Genomic DNA, 16,474 nt, shown 5'->3' with positions numbered 1-16,474 from the left:
TACAACATTCAGTAAAATATCTTTTACACAGGTAAAGTCCTTCTTATTCTGAACTTTAACTAACCTTCAACTGTGTGTACGTTGCTCTTTACATTTTCTTTTGTTGATTTTATTTATTGTTCTTTTGTTTTATTTGCAGCTGTTAGTGACCTTGAAGCTTCAGCAATAAAGATATAAATAAATAAAGGCTTTGGTTATATTAGTCATGATGCCTGTAACTGTTCCAATGAAAAACTGTACAAAAGAGATGGGTTGCACCCATCCAAGAAAGGGAGTGAGTTACTGAGAATATTTGCTGAGAATAAGGCTTTTGATAAGGTAGACCATAACCTACTACTAGATAAAGTAGAAGAATGTGGGTTGGACAGCATCATCACCAGATGGATTCGTAACTGGCTGACCAACCGCACTCAACATGTAGTCCTCAATGGAACTGCAAGAACGGTTGCAGGAACTGGGTATGTTTAGCTTAAGAGAAAGAAGGACTAGGGGAGACATGATAGCATTGTTCCAATATCTCAGGGGTTGCCACAAAGAAGAGGGAGTCAAACTATTCTCCAAGGCACCTGAGGCTAGAACAAGAAGCAATGGGTGGAAACTAATCAAGGAGAGAAGCAACTTAGAACTGAGGAGAAATTTCCTGACAGTTAGAACAATTAATCAGTGGAACAGCTTGCCTCCAGAAGTTGTGAATGCCCCAACACTGGAAGTCTTTAAGAAGATGTTGGATAGCTATTTGTCTGAAACGGTATAGGATTTCCTGCCTAGGCAGGGGGTTGCACTAGAAGACCTCCAAGGTCCCTTCCAACTCTACTATTGTATTGTATTGTATATACTTTCTAAAACCAATGAAACAGATAACATTATAAACAAACCAATAGTAAAGTAAAGGCCTTGTCTACAAGAAGTCCAGAGTTCAATTCCTGGGATCTTCAAATAGGTTTTCCAAGTATAAGGATTGATAAAAAAACATTCCTACTCAAAATATTGATGAGTGGTGGTGTAGTCACAGACATTGCTAGGCAAGTCTAACCACCCCCATCTGATGTGCACCAGATGTGTTTAACTGCAATCTCATCAGACTGAGCCAGTCAATATGCTAGCAGGCTGGCAATAATGGGTTTTAATCAATTACATCTGGAGCGAATGGGGTGGAAGTTCTGGCCTGAAATATTGAGGTTGATTCAACATAATCCAATCTCAAATGATTTACAATTTCCTTCAACTGCACAGCTATGCATTGACTGCACATTGTGAAATACGGAGCAGGAAAAAACACTCATCACTTCCAATCCAGGAATCAGAAATTTGGATTTGCCTCACCAAATTACAATTCCTCAGATGGCCTTTGCCAGCAATGTCATCCGTATGATTAGTAACCTAGAATTGTACATGCAGCTGCTCTTCAATATTTGGTATTCACTTTTAATATTTTCAACAATGGGTTGAGATTTTTCTTTTAGAATGGCAAAATCCTCTCTTCTGGTTTAGGTTTCTGCTCAAGGATCAGGAAATAAAGTATAATACCCCCAGCTATGTATTGAATTATTGTTCTGGCAATTTATTATATATCTTTTTTGGATGAATTAATTATGTGTATGTCTTACAGAAAGTTGTAACAGAAACAGGGTACTGTAAAATTTGAATGCTGGAGTCAGCAGCTGGCAATCAGCTGCTCACTGCTGATATCTGCTCTAAGCAGTGTCAGAACATGAATTTAGACATACTTAATTTCCATATAATGCCTCTATGAAATGATGAAAAATTAAAAGGTATTTTTCCCTGGAAGAACATTAATTAAAAAGGTTTTCGGGGGATCCCATGTACCATCAAAGAACCATATATTTCGTAATCATCTGATCTATGATATTTCTCACTGAGTCTATGGATACAAATGTATGAAGTATTTCTAGAGAAAATTCTGGTGAATTCCATACAAACGAGTTGCAAGATCGAGAACATCCATTTTTTTAATTTAATGAGTGAGACACTATACAAATCATCCTCAACTTACAACCATTCATTTAGCAGCCATTTGAAATTACAAAGCCACTGAAAAAAGTGACTTATGACCGTTTTTCATACTTACAACCACTGCCGCATCCCTGCAGTTACATGATCAAAATTCAGATGCTTGGCAACTGGTTCATATTTATGATAGTTACAGTGTCCTGAGGTTCATGTGATCACATTTTGTGACTTTCTGACAAGCAAACTTAACAGGGAATCAGATTCACTTAACAACCGTGTTATCAATTTAATAACTGTAATGATTCCCTTAACAGCTGTAACAAGAAAGGTCATAAAATGGGGGGAAACTCGCATAATCACTATCTTGGTTAGCCACAGAAATGCTGGGCTCAGTTGTGGTCCTAAATGAGGACTACCTGAATTTATTATCATCCTATTCTAATATCTTTCCATCTGGGTTACTGTACCTCACCCACCTTAGTTGCTCCCCAAAAGCTAAGCTCTCTTGGCTTTTGTATAGGAGTTCTCCACATGACACAGCGAAGTATAGACTGGGGAGTTGGAAAAGGAGGAGAAGGAAAAGGAAAATCGCTTCTATATTTTGATCAAGGAAACTATTCGATTGGCTCTGGGAGTTGAGCTTTTTATAAGATTGTTACCAATAGGTGCAGTTAAATATAATTTTTTTCACCCCCCATCCTTCAAAATTTAATGCATTCAATCATTGCCATAGCCTCTTCAGATAAATATAGGTAGCCAAATATAATACATGTAGCTTAATACAATACATATTATGCCAAGAGGAAATTGCACCGTATTTGACAGTTTGTTCCAAAATTCCTCTATGAAGAGATATGGAAATGAGAATATAGGAAGACAATAACAAGATGGGGAATCCTGTCCCCAGTGTTTTACATTATTATACAGCAGTCCAGATCAGTGGTGGGTTCCTAATCGGTAGTGGTTTGGCAGCCTGGGTGACTGGAACCAACAGCAAAGCAGGCCTGCCACTCCCCCAAACTGGTTCTCCAGGTGGCGCCATAGGCGGCGCCATCTTGTTTTTTGCTTTTGCGTATGCACAGAACAATTTTTATTGCACTGCACATGTGTGCACAGCACACCCACAAGCAAATCGGCAGTAGTGCTTGCCGGGACCCACCCCTGGTCCAGATAGATTTTTAGACCAAGAACAAAACATATATTTTTTAAAAAATTGAAATTTTATGTTTTACATTTTAGTAATCAAGATACCATTATGCACATACTAAAAAGGTATTTGCCACTGCTAGCTGATACTAAAGACTATAGTTGTATGGGGTGATGTCTGAGCCCAAGGCAATGGAGGAAGATTTTTAGTTATCTGAAATAGGACAGATGGCTCCAACCCACTTACTCTTACCCTAGTTTCTGTATTCTCACGCTCAGTGTTATAGTCCTTTGCATATATAAAAAAGCATTTGTTTTCCCTAAAATACTTTTGAATCTTCTTTACCTAAAATACTTCAACAGGGAGAACAGAGTAGGGAGTGTTGAATTCAACATTTGATAGATTTAACCTCAGAATATTCATACTGTCAAATTCAATCAGAACTGAAGAAGCTTCTTGAAAGAGAAGCTACATGTCTTCAAGGAAAGACTAAGAAAGTCTAGTTGCCTTTTGAAAAAGCACCTTTGGGACAATTGTGACCTGGATGACTAAGAATCTCCATAGGCATTTGACAGTATGAATATTCTGAGGATTCATACTGTTAGCATATACTTGTTTGTGACTGTAATAAAGTCATAAAGATTTGATTTGATTTGATATTGTCAGCAATATCAAACTGGGGACCGTTTGAAAATTCCAGGTAAAGCTTTCGGGGGGGGGGAATTCATGAGTTAATAGTGATATTAAAATTCTAGATTGAACTCTCAATCAAACTTTCAATAAGTTGTTGAAAACTGCAGGCAATTAGAAACATCTTTCAATTACAAACTGCACATGCATTAAAAAGATGATCCACTATATCATCTACATCAGGGGTGTCCAAACTTGGGAACTTTAAGACTTGTAGACTTCAACTCCCAGAATTCCCCAGCCAGCATGGCTGGCTGGGGAATTCTGGGAGTTGAAGTCCACAAATCTTAAATGCATGTGCCAGTTGTGTCTAACGCTCAGGTATGGTGCTCATCTCTTATTCACAACTGAAGAGTTGTCCAAAGATGCTTTCATGATCATGTGGCCAACATGACTATACACCAAGGCGCACAGAACATTATTAGAAGCTTACTCCATCACGCGGTACTTGGTATTGAACTCGCGACCCTCTGGTCAACAGCCCTGCGTCTTAACTGCCTGGCCATCATGCCCTGTAACATGCATTAATGGCATCTAAAACTTCTGAATTACCATCAGCACTAAAATTGTTTGGGTGATTCCAAATATTTTTATAAACTATTAAAGAGAACTACGAAGGCGAATATAGTAATTCTCTTTAATTGTTTATAAAAATATTTGGAATCACCAATTTTAGTGCTGATTGTAATTCAGAAATTTTAGATGCCACTAATGCATATGACAGAGAGCATGATGGCCGAGCAGTTAAAATGCTGGGCTTGCTAACCGGTGAGTCATGAGTTCAAGTTCAAATTTTATTTTATTTTGATAAAATAATGGTAATGGTAAAGGTAATGGATAATATCATATAATAAACTATGTACCAACATTCTGGAATTTATCAATATGAAGAATAATACATTTACTAAGCTTGGGGCTAATCCAGGCATACAACCTAGAATTGATATACTAATTGATTCTCTGCTCATACACATTTTCTCCATCAATATAATTAAAAGACCAATCAATATCATTCCATTTCTAGATTTAATGTACTATTTAAAAAACGGGTTGCTTTTTACTGTTTTTTTTTTTAATTTTATATACCTCCACCACTTTCTTCCGGTCTACTAAAAATTATTTTTTTTAAAGGAAAAAACTGTAAGAAAATCAAAGTGATCCTTGCACGTCATTCCCAACATTTTGGAAAGATGTGGAAATTTTGGAAGAAGATACTTTCTTTTGCAATTTGGTCTTCCACGTCATCACTCAGTGTCTCCTCCTTAGCAATTGAGTTAAACTGTTTTGTGAGATATTATACCTAGTTGATTAACTTAAAACCTGAGGTTTTTTTTAAAGGAAGATAAGGAAGTTAATGTTTCTACCCTCAGCCTCTAACAGTTGGTTTCATCACGCTTGAGAAGATTCTAAATATTCCTCATGACAGGAATTCCTCCTCATTGTCATTGATAACTTCATCATGACCTGAGTGAAAACAATAAGATTACATACTTAATAAAATAAGACTTTAAAAGAGTGTAAAGATCTATCATCAATATCTAACCTCCAAGTTTCCACTATATCATCTACATCAGGGGTGTCCAAACTTGGGAACTTTAAGACTTGTGGACTTCAACTCCCAGAATTCCCCAGCCAGCTATGCTAGTTCCCAAGTTTGGACACCCCTGATCTACATCTTATGTCATAATACTGCATATCTTCTGCTATGCCAACAAGCACATGAATTTATGAGTAACTGGAGGAGTTTACTTTTAAGCCTTTTATCTCCACCCAACCTTCTTCTGGCAGGTCCCCTTTCTCTCATTTCAGAAGGCAGTGGTAGGATTAAAGTTATGGTTAGAAACTAGGAGCAAACAATTCTCTCTGAGACTTCCAAGGATTGTTTAGTTCATCTTTAAAGATGTCTTCCTTCTATTCAACCTAGGTAAAACAAAGAAAAAACTTAAAAATACAAAACCTATCAAAACATTTGCCAATACTGAAACAAAAGGGATAGCTGTGTAGTCTTGCAAGTGGTTGAATTATGTGCTTGAATAAGTAATTTCAAACTACGGTGCCTAGTTTCATGCAACACTGTGAGGCTAGAAAGCTAGATAAATCATGAAACTTAGCAAAAGTGACTTGCAAAAGGATATTCAGTAGTTTATATTATCAACTTGGAATCTTTCCACTAGAAGCCCAACACAATTTCTTATCACACATTATCTCTTGGAACTTATCTTTTTCTTCTGAAAGTAGCTTCCTTACCAGCTTGAATTGGAAATACTGAAAGACATTGGAGGCATTGGATTCATTTCATTTTAGAGCAATGTCTCAAAACAGAACATTACTGTTCTGATCAGATGGCAGTTCTTTAGTTTGTTGTTGACTGCTAATCATCTACTTTAGCAGAAGCCTTAAACTTTTCTTGCAATGCTTGCAGCTGTTCTATCTTACCCTTAGAGGAGGGGGTTTCCCAATTTTTGAAATTCATCTGCAACGTCATTTCTTGCCAAACGTATTTGGTGACGCAGGAATTCTCATCAGTAGCTATCACCTCAGTCATGGGGAAAGCACTATTTAATCATTGGATAAATCATGTCTTGAAAAATAAGAGCACACTCCCCTGCTATTGCATAAAAGAGGACAGAGGGCAGATGTGATAGATTTTGAATGCTTTTTCTGCTGCTTCTGCAAAAGGCCTGACAATCAAAGGCATAGTTCTACTTCAGAAGGGCTTGCAAACGCATGCAGTCTAATCCTACAGTCAATAGTTGCTGTATCATGTCCCGCCAAGGCCACCCATGAATTCAATTGGATTCCCTTAAAGGCAATTTCATCATTCATTCCGTCTCCTAACACGTATCCAGTTTATGTTCAGAAGTGAAATTTATTTTTCTACCTTTTTATGTACATATACCGAACACTAGTAGGTATTGTACCAGGTAAACCACAGGAAACACATATTCTGTTGAAAAACATGACTTGCTTCTAAGAATCTTATTACATGCAATGCTAATTGCATTCTTTGAAATTATGTTCTTTTCTACCGAGAAGGGTGGGAGAAGGCATATTGATAGAGGAGTTTCTATTACAGGCAGTCTTCATTTAGTGACCACACAATTGGGACTGCCAATTCAGTCACTAAGTAAAGTGGTCTCTATGTGAAACTGTTGACTATGCATAAGATCTTATTTTGCTTTGCTTGGCAGACATATGAAGATTTTAAATGTTGTGTTAGTCACAAACTTACATTTTCATCACTGCCATAACTGTGAACTGTAGGATGGGGTGAAGAACTATGGCCCTTTTATGGCTTGTGGACTTCTGGCTCGGGATTTGAAGTCCGCAAGTCATAAAGGGGCCATAGTTCCCCACTACCTTTAATGGTATATTTCTTAATTTTCCAGAAAAAAATGATTTCACCCTCCCTCCCCAAATCCTGCAGCACAGGTACAATGTGGGGGACCGTTCAGACCAGTGAAAGCATCGTTTTCAAAAGAAGCTGTGGCTGGGCTGTTTTTAAGGATCCCCTCCGCCTATCCGCAGGACCATTTGTTTGTTGGTAATTTGATAAATGGGAATGAGAAACATCCAGGGATGCTCCCTTAGAGGGGGGATCTCCTACAATTATCACCAAAAGGCATTTCATTTTCCCATTTGTATCCAGATAGATACAGACAGTCCTCAATTTATGACCCAACTGGGGCCAGAACTTCCATCGCTAAGTGATGCAGTTGTTAAATGAGCTGCGCCCAGTTTTATGATCGTTTTTGCTGTAGTTATTAAGTTATTACTGTATTTTTTGGAGCAAAAATAATATTTTTTAGAGTATTTTCCCCTCAAAAAAGAGGGTGAAAATCTGGGTGCGTCTTATACACTGAATACAGCATTTTTGGCCTCCTGAAACCCTGCAACCTTTGCAAAAATGGCTGTGCATAGCCTTTAGGAGGCATCCAGAATGCTCCTGGGGTGGGGAGGGCAAAAACGAGCAAAAAACGGGCCATTTGTCGTTTGTTTTTGCCCCTCCCCTAGCCCCCAGAAGCCCTCTATAAGCCTCCTAAAGGCTATGCATGCCATTTGTTTGACAACAAATGGGCCCGTGTTCACAAAAAATATGCCATTTTTTGCTTGTTCCCCCCCCCCAGCCCCCAGGAGCACTCTATAAGCCTCCTAAAGGCTATGCATGCCCATTTTTTGACAAAAAACGGAGTTGATTTCATGCCTCTTCAAAATCTTGGTGCGTTTTATGCTCCAGTGTGTCTTATATTCCAAAAAATACGATAATTGAATCACACTGTTATGATTCAACAAATTCAGTCATAAATACATACCAGTTGCTAAGAGCCCAAATTTTGCTCATGTGCCTATGGGGATGCTGTGACACTCATAGTGCAAGAACCAGTCACTTTTTTCAGTGCCGTCACAATTTCAAATGGTTGTTAAATGAATGATTGTAAGTCATAAACTACCTGTAGACCAGGGCTGTCCAAACTTGGGAACTTTAAGACTGGTGGACTTCAACTCCCAGAATTCCCCAGCCAGCATAGCTGGCTGGGGAATTTTGGGAGTTGAAGTCCACCAGTCTTAAAGTTCCCAAGTTTGGACAGCCCTGCTGTAGACAGATAATAGACATTGTTCTTTCAAGTCAGCATTGACGTCTGGAAACTATTCTGGACATATCCATGCAGGGGTTTTTGGCAAGATTTTTGGAAGTACAGGTAGTACAACCATTCATTTAAGACCAGTTACAATGGCATTGAAAAAAGTGACTTATGAATGAGCCTCACAGTTATGAGTGTTGCAACATCGCCACAGTCATGTGATCAAAATTCCAGGGCTTGGAACCAGCACGTATTTAACAGTAGTTGCCGAGTTCTGGGATCAAGTGATTGTCCTTTGCATTCTTCCCAGACAGCTTCTGACTGCAAAGTCAATGGAGGGGGAGCTGGATTCAGTTAATGACCAAGTGATTTCCTTAACAACTGTAGTGATTTGCTTAACAACATGGCAAAAAGGTCATAAAATTGGTCACAATTCACTTAACAACTGCCTTGCTTAGCAACGGAAATTCTGGTCTCAATTGTGGTGATAAGTTGAGGAGTAGCTTGTAGCTTCCTCCAGTGTCTTTGTAAGGCAGAGTGAGAGCAATGGATCCAAGATCACCCAGATCTGCCTTGGTGCCTAAGGCAGAAATACAACTCATAGCCTCCCGGTTTCTAGCTTGGTCACTACATCAAACTGATTCTACTTCATTAATAGTAATAATTTTGGATAAAAGTTCCATTTCAAGTATATGTGAACTACTAGTATAATATAGCAAAATAATAATAATAATAATAATAATAATAATAATAATAATAATAATAATAATAATAATAATAATAATAATAATAATAATAATAATAATAATAATAATAATAATATCAAAATTCAACGATTATGGCACAAACCACCAGTGGTAATTCCAGTGGTAATCGGCACACTGGGTGCTATTCCAAAAGCACTGGAATTACATTTAAAACAGTTAAAAATTGACAAAATCACCATCAGTCAAATGCAAAAGGCCACACTGCTTGGATCCGCACACATATTACGAAAATACGTTACGACGTCTTAGGCCCCTGGGTGGGGCCCGACTAGTAATTAATGCCAAATCCGGTGAAACAACTGGCCACTGTGATACACTTCTGTTGATGCAATAATAATAATAATAATAATAATAATAATAATAATAATAATAATAATAATAATAATAATAATAATAATAATAATAATAATAATAATAATAATAATAATAATAATAATTTATTATTATTATTATTATTATTATTATTATTATTATTATTATTATTATTATTATTATTATCATTATTATTATTATTATTATTATTGATTAACCAGGAAGGGTTGGGGGTTGATGAAAGCTTTTTTTAAAAAATAGGATCATCCTGTTCATTGACATGATCATTAGCTCATGAAAGCACATTCTCCCCGCTGAGTCTCTTTCAGACAACATGGGTAATGGCCAAGACCAGGGAGCTAATCTAGAGGAGTCCAAAACATTTTGATAAATTTTCCACAATGCAATTCATGTAAAAGGGAAAAAAAGCAATGGAAATTTATGCTTGCAAGTTTCTGTTACTATGACCAATCTTTGTAAAAATAATTTTTGGCCTAGGTGAACTCTTCTTGGTCTGGTCTATCTCCTAGGGTTGACAACAATCTTGCAAGTCTGGATGTGCTTCCCCTTCTCTCTCTTTTATATTCAAGGGAACAGACTAACAGCTTTGGAAAGGACCTTGGAGGTCTTCTAGTCCAACCCCCCCCACCCCCCACCCCCGTTCAGGCAGGAAAACTTACATGCCATTTCAGATAAATGGTTTTCCAGTCTCTTCTTTAAAATGTCCAGTGTTGAAGTACTCACAACTTCTGAAGGCATTTCCTTCCACTGATTTATTATTTAAACTATCAGGAAAATTCTCTTTAGTTCTAGGTTGCTTCTCTCCTTGATTAGCTTCTTATCCTACCCTCAGGTGCTTTGGAGAATAGGCTGACCCCCATCTTCTTTGTGGCAGCCCCTGAGATATTGGAACACTGCTATCATGTCTCCCCTAGTCCTTCTTTTCATTAAACTAGACATACCCAGTTCCTGCAACCATTCTTCACATTTTAGTTTCCAGTCCCCTAATCATCTTTGTTGCTCTTCTCTGCACTCTTTCTAGAGTCTCCACATCTTTTTTACATCATGATGACCAAAATTGTATGCAGTCGTGAGTTAAGGGATGCCAATCTGAAAGCTATTTCAGATGGGGCCAAAGGAGTATTTATCTACTTGTTGCCTTGGAAATAGATCTTCCCTCTCTCCACCAAAGTCAATCTCTTTACCCTCTACAGGTGAGACGATCCCTGAATAAACATACAGCATCAAATATAGAAGAAAAAACTATTTAATTTCAGTCATAACATTTTGGGAAGTGTTTGAGAGAACTGGTGTGTTCAAGCAGCAGTTTGGTGAGTTTGGATGCAGAATAAACAGAGAGTTTGCCTGTTCCTTTGTTACCACAAGATTTTCCAGGATTTATAATACTGTTAAGACTAAGGCACCTAACAATGCTTTATGGGCATGCATCTTTCAGCTATTAATTTTTCCACTTTTGAGCACTAAAGTTTATTGGACATCTTCAGCTCTCTACATCTAAAAAATAAATAAACCTCAGAAAACGCTCCTTTCTTTTGGAAGCAGCAGCAGCAGCAGCAGCAACCACAGAGAACCTGCCAGAACTGAGCAAATGCCTGAGCCAGGGAAGTTCTTCTGCACCACCAGGACTTTTAAAAGACAGTGGTTGCAACTTGGTGCCAGGTTTGGACAAAGATTCCATTGGTCCCATGCAGTTACTCACAGTTAGTGGTCAGGTGCTACTTTAGAAGTGGAGAGCCATCTAAAGAGCAAAAAGAAAGCTAGCTAACTTTGTGGACGCCATCTAGCATTTGGCCGCTCACAGCAGCCGCTTCTCCGGACTGAGAAGGATCGGGTGGAAGCCTCAATTTCCTGCGCCAAAAGTCGAGGAAATGAGGGCGGGGCCGGCTGGCTTCCCTTCTCAGCGCTGCATCCAGCTGGGTGTGAGCGTGTAAGAGTCTGACTCTGCTCCAGTGGGAGATCTCCTCCTGGGCGGGCGGTGCTTCCCTTATTTCTCCCGGTTTTCTCCCCTCCTCCCCTCGCTTCCCCTCGCATGGAAGGCGCTATAAATGCTGCGACCGCCTGAACGGGAAGCGACGGCGGGGCACCCCAGTTTCACTCGAAGAGCGCTCGCCGTAATCGCCCGCTAACATGTGGTTCCTCCTAGTGGCGATGGGCAGCCTGAGAGCGGGGCTGGCGTCTCCCACACCGTCTCCGGCACCGACCCCCTTAGGCGCGCAGTGCCTGGGCTCCGCCTGCTTCGGTTTATTCGGCATTTCCAGGAGTTTCGAGGAAGCGGACGGCGTGTGCGAGGAAGGCGGCGGACACCTCATGACGGTCCGCTCCACGGTGTCGGCGGAGGCCATAGCGCTGCTGCTGCTGCGCGACCGCCCCGGCAGCGCCTGGCTCGGCTTGCGCCTGCCCGGAAACCGCTGCGTCGACCCGGCGAAACGCCTGCGGGGATTTCAGTGGGTGACAGGCGACGAGCGGACGGACTTCCACGCTTGGGAGAGCAACGAGTCCGGCGCAAAAGTGCCCACTTGCGGCCCCACGTGCGTGGCGGTGACTCGTGAACTGAAGTGGCAGGAGCGCGCCTGCAACGCCTCCGCCGAAGCCATCCTCTGCGAGTACAACTATCCCAACGGGACCTGCGGGCCCCTGCCGGCCACCTTCGCCATCACTTACCTCACGCCCTTCGGCGCCCGAGAAAGTGATCTGGTGGCCTCTCCGCCGGGCACTACGGCGGAGGTGCACAGTTTGGACGCCGTTCTGGAGTGCCACGCTCAGGGCAGCAACGGGTCTTTGGAATGGGGTTCAGCCGCGCCCGGCGCCTGGGCTTGCCAGTTGCAAAATGGGGGCTGTGACGATCAGTGTCATTTGGACGAGCAAGGGAGACCCTTCTGCGCCTGCCTGGAAAGCAAGACGTTGTTGGCGGACCAACGGAGCTGCTGGTCCCCCTGTGCCAGTTTAGGATGCCAGCAGCATTGTGTGCCTCAGGGTGACTCTGCAGTCTGTATGTGCTTTGAGGGTTATAAGCTGGATTCCGATGGCAAGAACTGCTTGGACATTGATGACTGTCAGGCCACACCAGGGCTTTGTGAACAGGAGTGCATTAACACTCAGGGCGCATTTGAGTGCCGCTGCTGGAAAGGCTATGATCTAGTGAAGGGCAAATGCCTCCCAGAAAAATGGGGGTGCTTTGATTTAATATGTGAACATGACTGCAAACTTGTTGATGGAGAGTATAAATGCACATGTTTTGAGGGATATATTCCAGACCCCAAAAAACCTAATAAGTGTCTCCAAGTCTGTAACCAGTCTGAATGTGCTGCAGAGTGTGAACATCACAATATAAATGAATGCTATTGTCCAGAAAACTTTATCCTTGACATAAAAATGGATGGTAGGAAAGTATGCACGGATATCAATGAGTGTGAGTCTGGATACTGTGGTTCCTTGAAGTGCATAAATATACCTGGAAGTTACAACTGCATCTGTCCCAATGGACTTATTAAAGAAGAGAGCAGCTTCTGTGAGCCATCATCAGAACCAGATGAGTTTTCAGGTGAAACTGAAACTCATCCCAAATCACCTGTTTCTCCTTCTTTTGCCCCACCAAAGGATGGAAGCAGCCGAGGGACATTGGTTGCAATCATTGTTAGCGTCACCTTTACCGTTGTGATGTTGGTAGTTATTATCTGCTACCTGGTGAAGAAACACTATGCTGCACAAAGCATATCAGACTACAAATCTCAGCAGTCTGAAAGTGGTGTGGCACTTCAGCAAGTTAGTACAACGCGTGACTCTTCCAGACAGAAAATGTAGGAAACATTCATTTTGGAAGGAGAAAAGAGACAATAATTTTAAAAAACTGCCAGGAAATGTTTATGAATTTGTGTGGGGTGGTGGTGGTCCTGTACAGATGCTGTTTAATCCATAACTGCCTTCATGAACTCTGAAGCAATATTTTCCTTTCATTTCCTGAGAGTTAATTGTCATGCCGTCAGAGCAATGTTAGTAGTTGACACTGATTATAATGTGAATCCCATGTGGGCAGAGAAATGGAGTCTGGGGTGCATTTATGTAGGGCTTCAGTTCTACCCTTCTTTTCTCCAAATGCAACATGATTGGCCTATTATTTGTTGATACAGACACGGTGTTGAAGATCAAGGTCAAATGAAATGGGAGGGATATTAAACTCTTCTACAAGTATTTTGTCTGGAAGCTTTCACTGTTAAACATATATTTCTAATTCCCAGCTTTCACCTTGTTAACATTACTGGACCACAATTCTATGTAATAGTCTTGACATAGCCTCTGTAAATGTTGAAGGAGTTAGCTATCAGCCCATGCCAAATTATCAATTTAATTTGCAATACACTACTATGCAGCCCCATTCTCCCCCCCCCTTTTTTTATTGCAGATTTTGGCTTTTACCTTCTTTATTATTCAGTTTGTAATACAAATTCTCTGTTATCAAAGTAGTTTTGTGTACTTGCTGTTACAAGCTACTTTATTGTGATGTTCCTTTTTTCTTTATGCGACTTTTCTTTGTCTTCATCTTATTTTCAGATTGTTCTATTTGTTTCACAGTGGATTTCTCTAACTGAAAAACATGTGACATACCAGTTTGCACTTTGGACACTTTTATTTAACTGGATTAAATTTCTTTCTTTCGTGTTTTCTTTATAATATAAAATGTTCACCAGTTTTAATGGACGCTGTATCATGCCTTTCAGATTTTCAGTACTGTATTGGAAAGAGTTGGAGAATGACATTTTAATGCCTTCATTTGAGAAACTCTTTCATTTTTATTTAAGATGATAAGCATGATAAAAAGGACTTTAAACATTGTAAAGTGAATTGTATCTAATCATGCCTGAACCTGATCCAGCTAAATGTAAGCCCTTTGCATTGATTTCAGGTGCAAAGTGTAACCAAAGGCTAAATGTGAACTAATTAATACCTGGTGAATTTTATCATACCTGGATTCTTTCAGAGTTGTGATTTCACCATTGCAATATCTTATTGGGAGTTTGCAAAAAATGTTATAGGCATTTGTTGAATAATATAGCCATGTCTTCGTGAAGGGTTTTTATAACTTCTAATGTCACCCAACTGTTATTGAAGCAATAAGAAGTTTATTATTATCACTGTGTTACCAGCAGAGAAACAACTGGATGAAAATGTAAGGGGCTATGAATCATTACTAAGGAAATTATCAATCTTGCTGTTAATTGGTTAACACAGTTCCAATGTGGTATTTTTTAACACTTTAAAATGTGGCTCTTTTAATAAATGGAAGCGAATGAGATAGTTTATAAGTGAAAGTTTTATGTATATATTTATATAGAAAATATGCTATAAAGTTATTTTTCCATCTTATGTACATAAAAAGTCCATCTCTATAAAATTTGCAGCATGATTTCTTTCACATACTACATGCATGTTGTGTTTCAAGCATCTCCTTATTTTGCCTGGATTTCCAGATTTGATGGTAGATTTCTTGAACCTCAAGGATAAAGTTGCAAGGATTAAATAAAGCTATATTAGCTTCATGCCTATCCTTCATTCAAGTAATATTACACTTATTTGAAAAAAAACACAATTCACACATGTACTATGTACCTGTTTCTGTTAAAATTAAATAAACATTTACAAAGTTGCACAAGGGAACAGAATGATCAACAAAGAACTAAAGAACTAAAATTAACTGCTGGATTAATTTTAATTAGTTCAGTAATGAAGATCCTTTTTGGCTAGACATTTGTGAAATGAGCATACTTATTAAGTGTTTTGTTATTTCAAGAAGTGCATGTATACTATCAGGAAAGAAAATATTACAATGACATGACCATCAATAAAGTGTGAAATATTTATTTTATAAATAATGCATAACATCAATGTAACAGCTGATGTAGTATAACAGGTATGGGCTTTATAATTAAAAAAACAATGAAGAAACTGGACATTAGCATTTAAATGGCTATAGTTAATACATAGCAAAGTCAAAGCTATAAAGAAATATAAATTTAGAAATATAAATTTAGAACTTAGGTGCAGTAATCCCAATGGACAAGATAATTATAGAATTAATAATAGAGTGGCAAACTTAAAATGGTGATTGTTACCTCATAACAGAAATTATAAGATTAGCCACTAGTTTAACTATGCTGCATAACTACTTCACTAACATTGAAAACCTTTGCATGTTCCTTAGCTTAAATGCCATCTTGCACATCTCTTTCAGCTACTTTATATATAGCTGATGATCCTGAAAGGTCAATATAATTATGAAAGTGTATTATAGTATTATGCGTGCTTATGGAATTCTATTTAATCTACTTTTGTTTTTCAAACTTTTGTAAGTGAATATGCGATCCTTGGTTTCTTAAACTGTAAATCTATCTAATTAAAAAGGCACATCTCTTAGAAGTTGATAGTAATAAATATTAAATTGATCTGTTAATAGAGGCCATCCACTAATGAATTACAAGCTCTGGGAATTAACCTCTCTTTCGTTATGTACAAATTATTCTCAAATCATTTGAGTTTACTGTTATGTAAGCTTTCTGTGTTCCAATAATTTTGAGTGAGATGGATCAGAGAATTAATGATTACATTCTTTTCTTGCTCCTTTCCCTTTGGGGGAGGGGGGGAGCAGAGCAGAAAAGCAGGCTGTACAACATTCATATTAAGGCTTGCAAATCTGGTGCTGATTTCAGAACATGCTGGCTGGAAAGGAGGGACCTGTTTTTAGTTGGTCCTGAAATGAACACAAATCTGAAACAAATTAAAACAAAAATGAAGACAAAATAGAAAATCATAATGTATAGTAAGGGGGAAGAATATACAGGAAATAAATATACACTTTAAAAAAGAATCATGCCCATTTCAATATTCTGAATCCATTATTCCAAATTTAGTAAGTCTTACTCTCAAGTAAATAACCCAACACTGAAGCACTGGGCTTGTTTCACATAATAAAATACAAATATGGTGAAGGA

At 38.9% G+C, this 16,474-nt stretch overlaps 1 protein-coding gene across 1 annotated transcript; it reads left to right on the top strand.

Annotated features, from left to right (window-relative positions):
• The first annotated feature begins 10,544 nt into the window (after positions 1-10,544).
• On the top strand, positions 10,545-15,231 carry THBD (thrombomodulin). The gene has a single exon (XM_081952747.1). It carries the CDS (start codon positions 11,619-11,621, stop codon positions 13,290-13,292), a length of 1,674 nt encoding a protein of 557 aa, XP_081808873.1. The 5' UTR covers positions 10,545-11,618; the 3' UTR covers positions 13,293-15,231.
• Positions 15,232-16,474: the final 1,243 nt, after the last annotated feature.

The sequence above is a fragment of the Natrix helvetica genome (genome assembly GCF_964273705.1).
Source record: "Natrix helvetica genome assembly, chromosome: 4".
Taxonomy (NCBI): domain Eukaryota; kingdom Metazoa; phylum Chordata; class Lepidosauria; order Squamata; family Natricidae; genus Natrix; species Natrix helvetica.
Note: the sequence above shows the minus strand (reverse complement) of the source record. Positions and strands in the feature narration are given on the sequence as shown.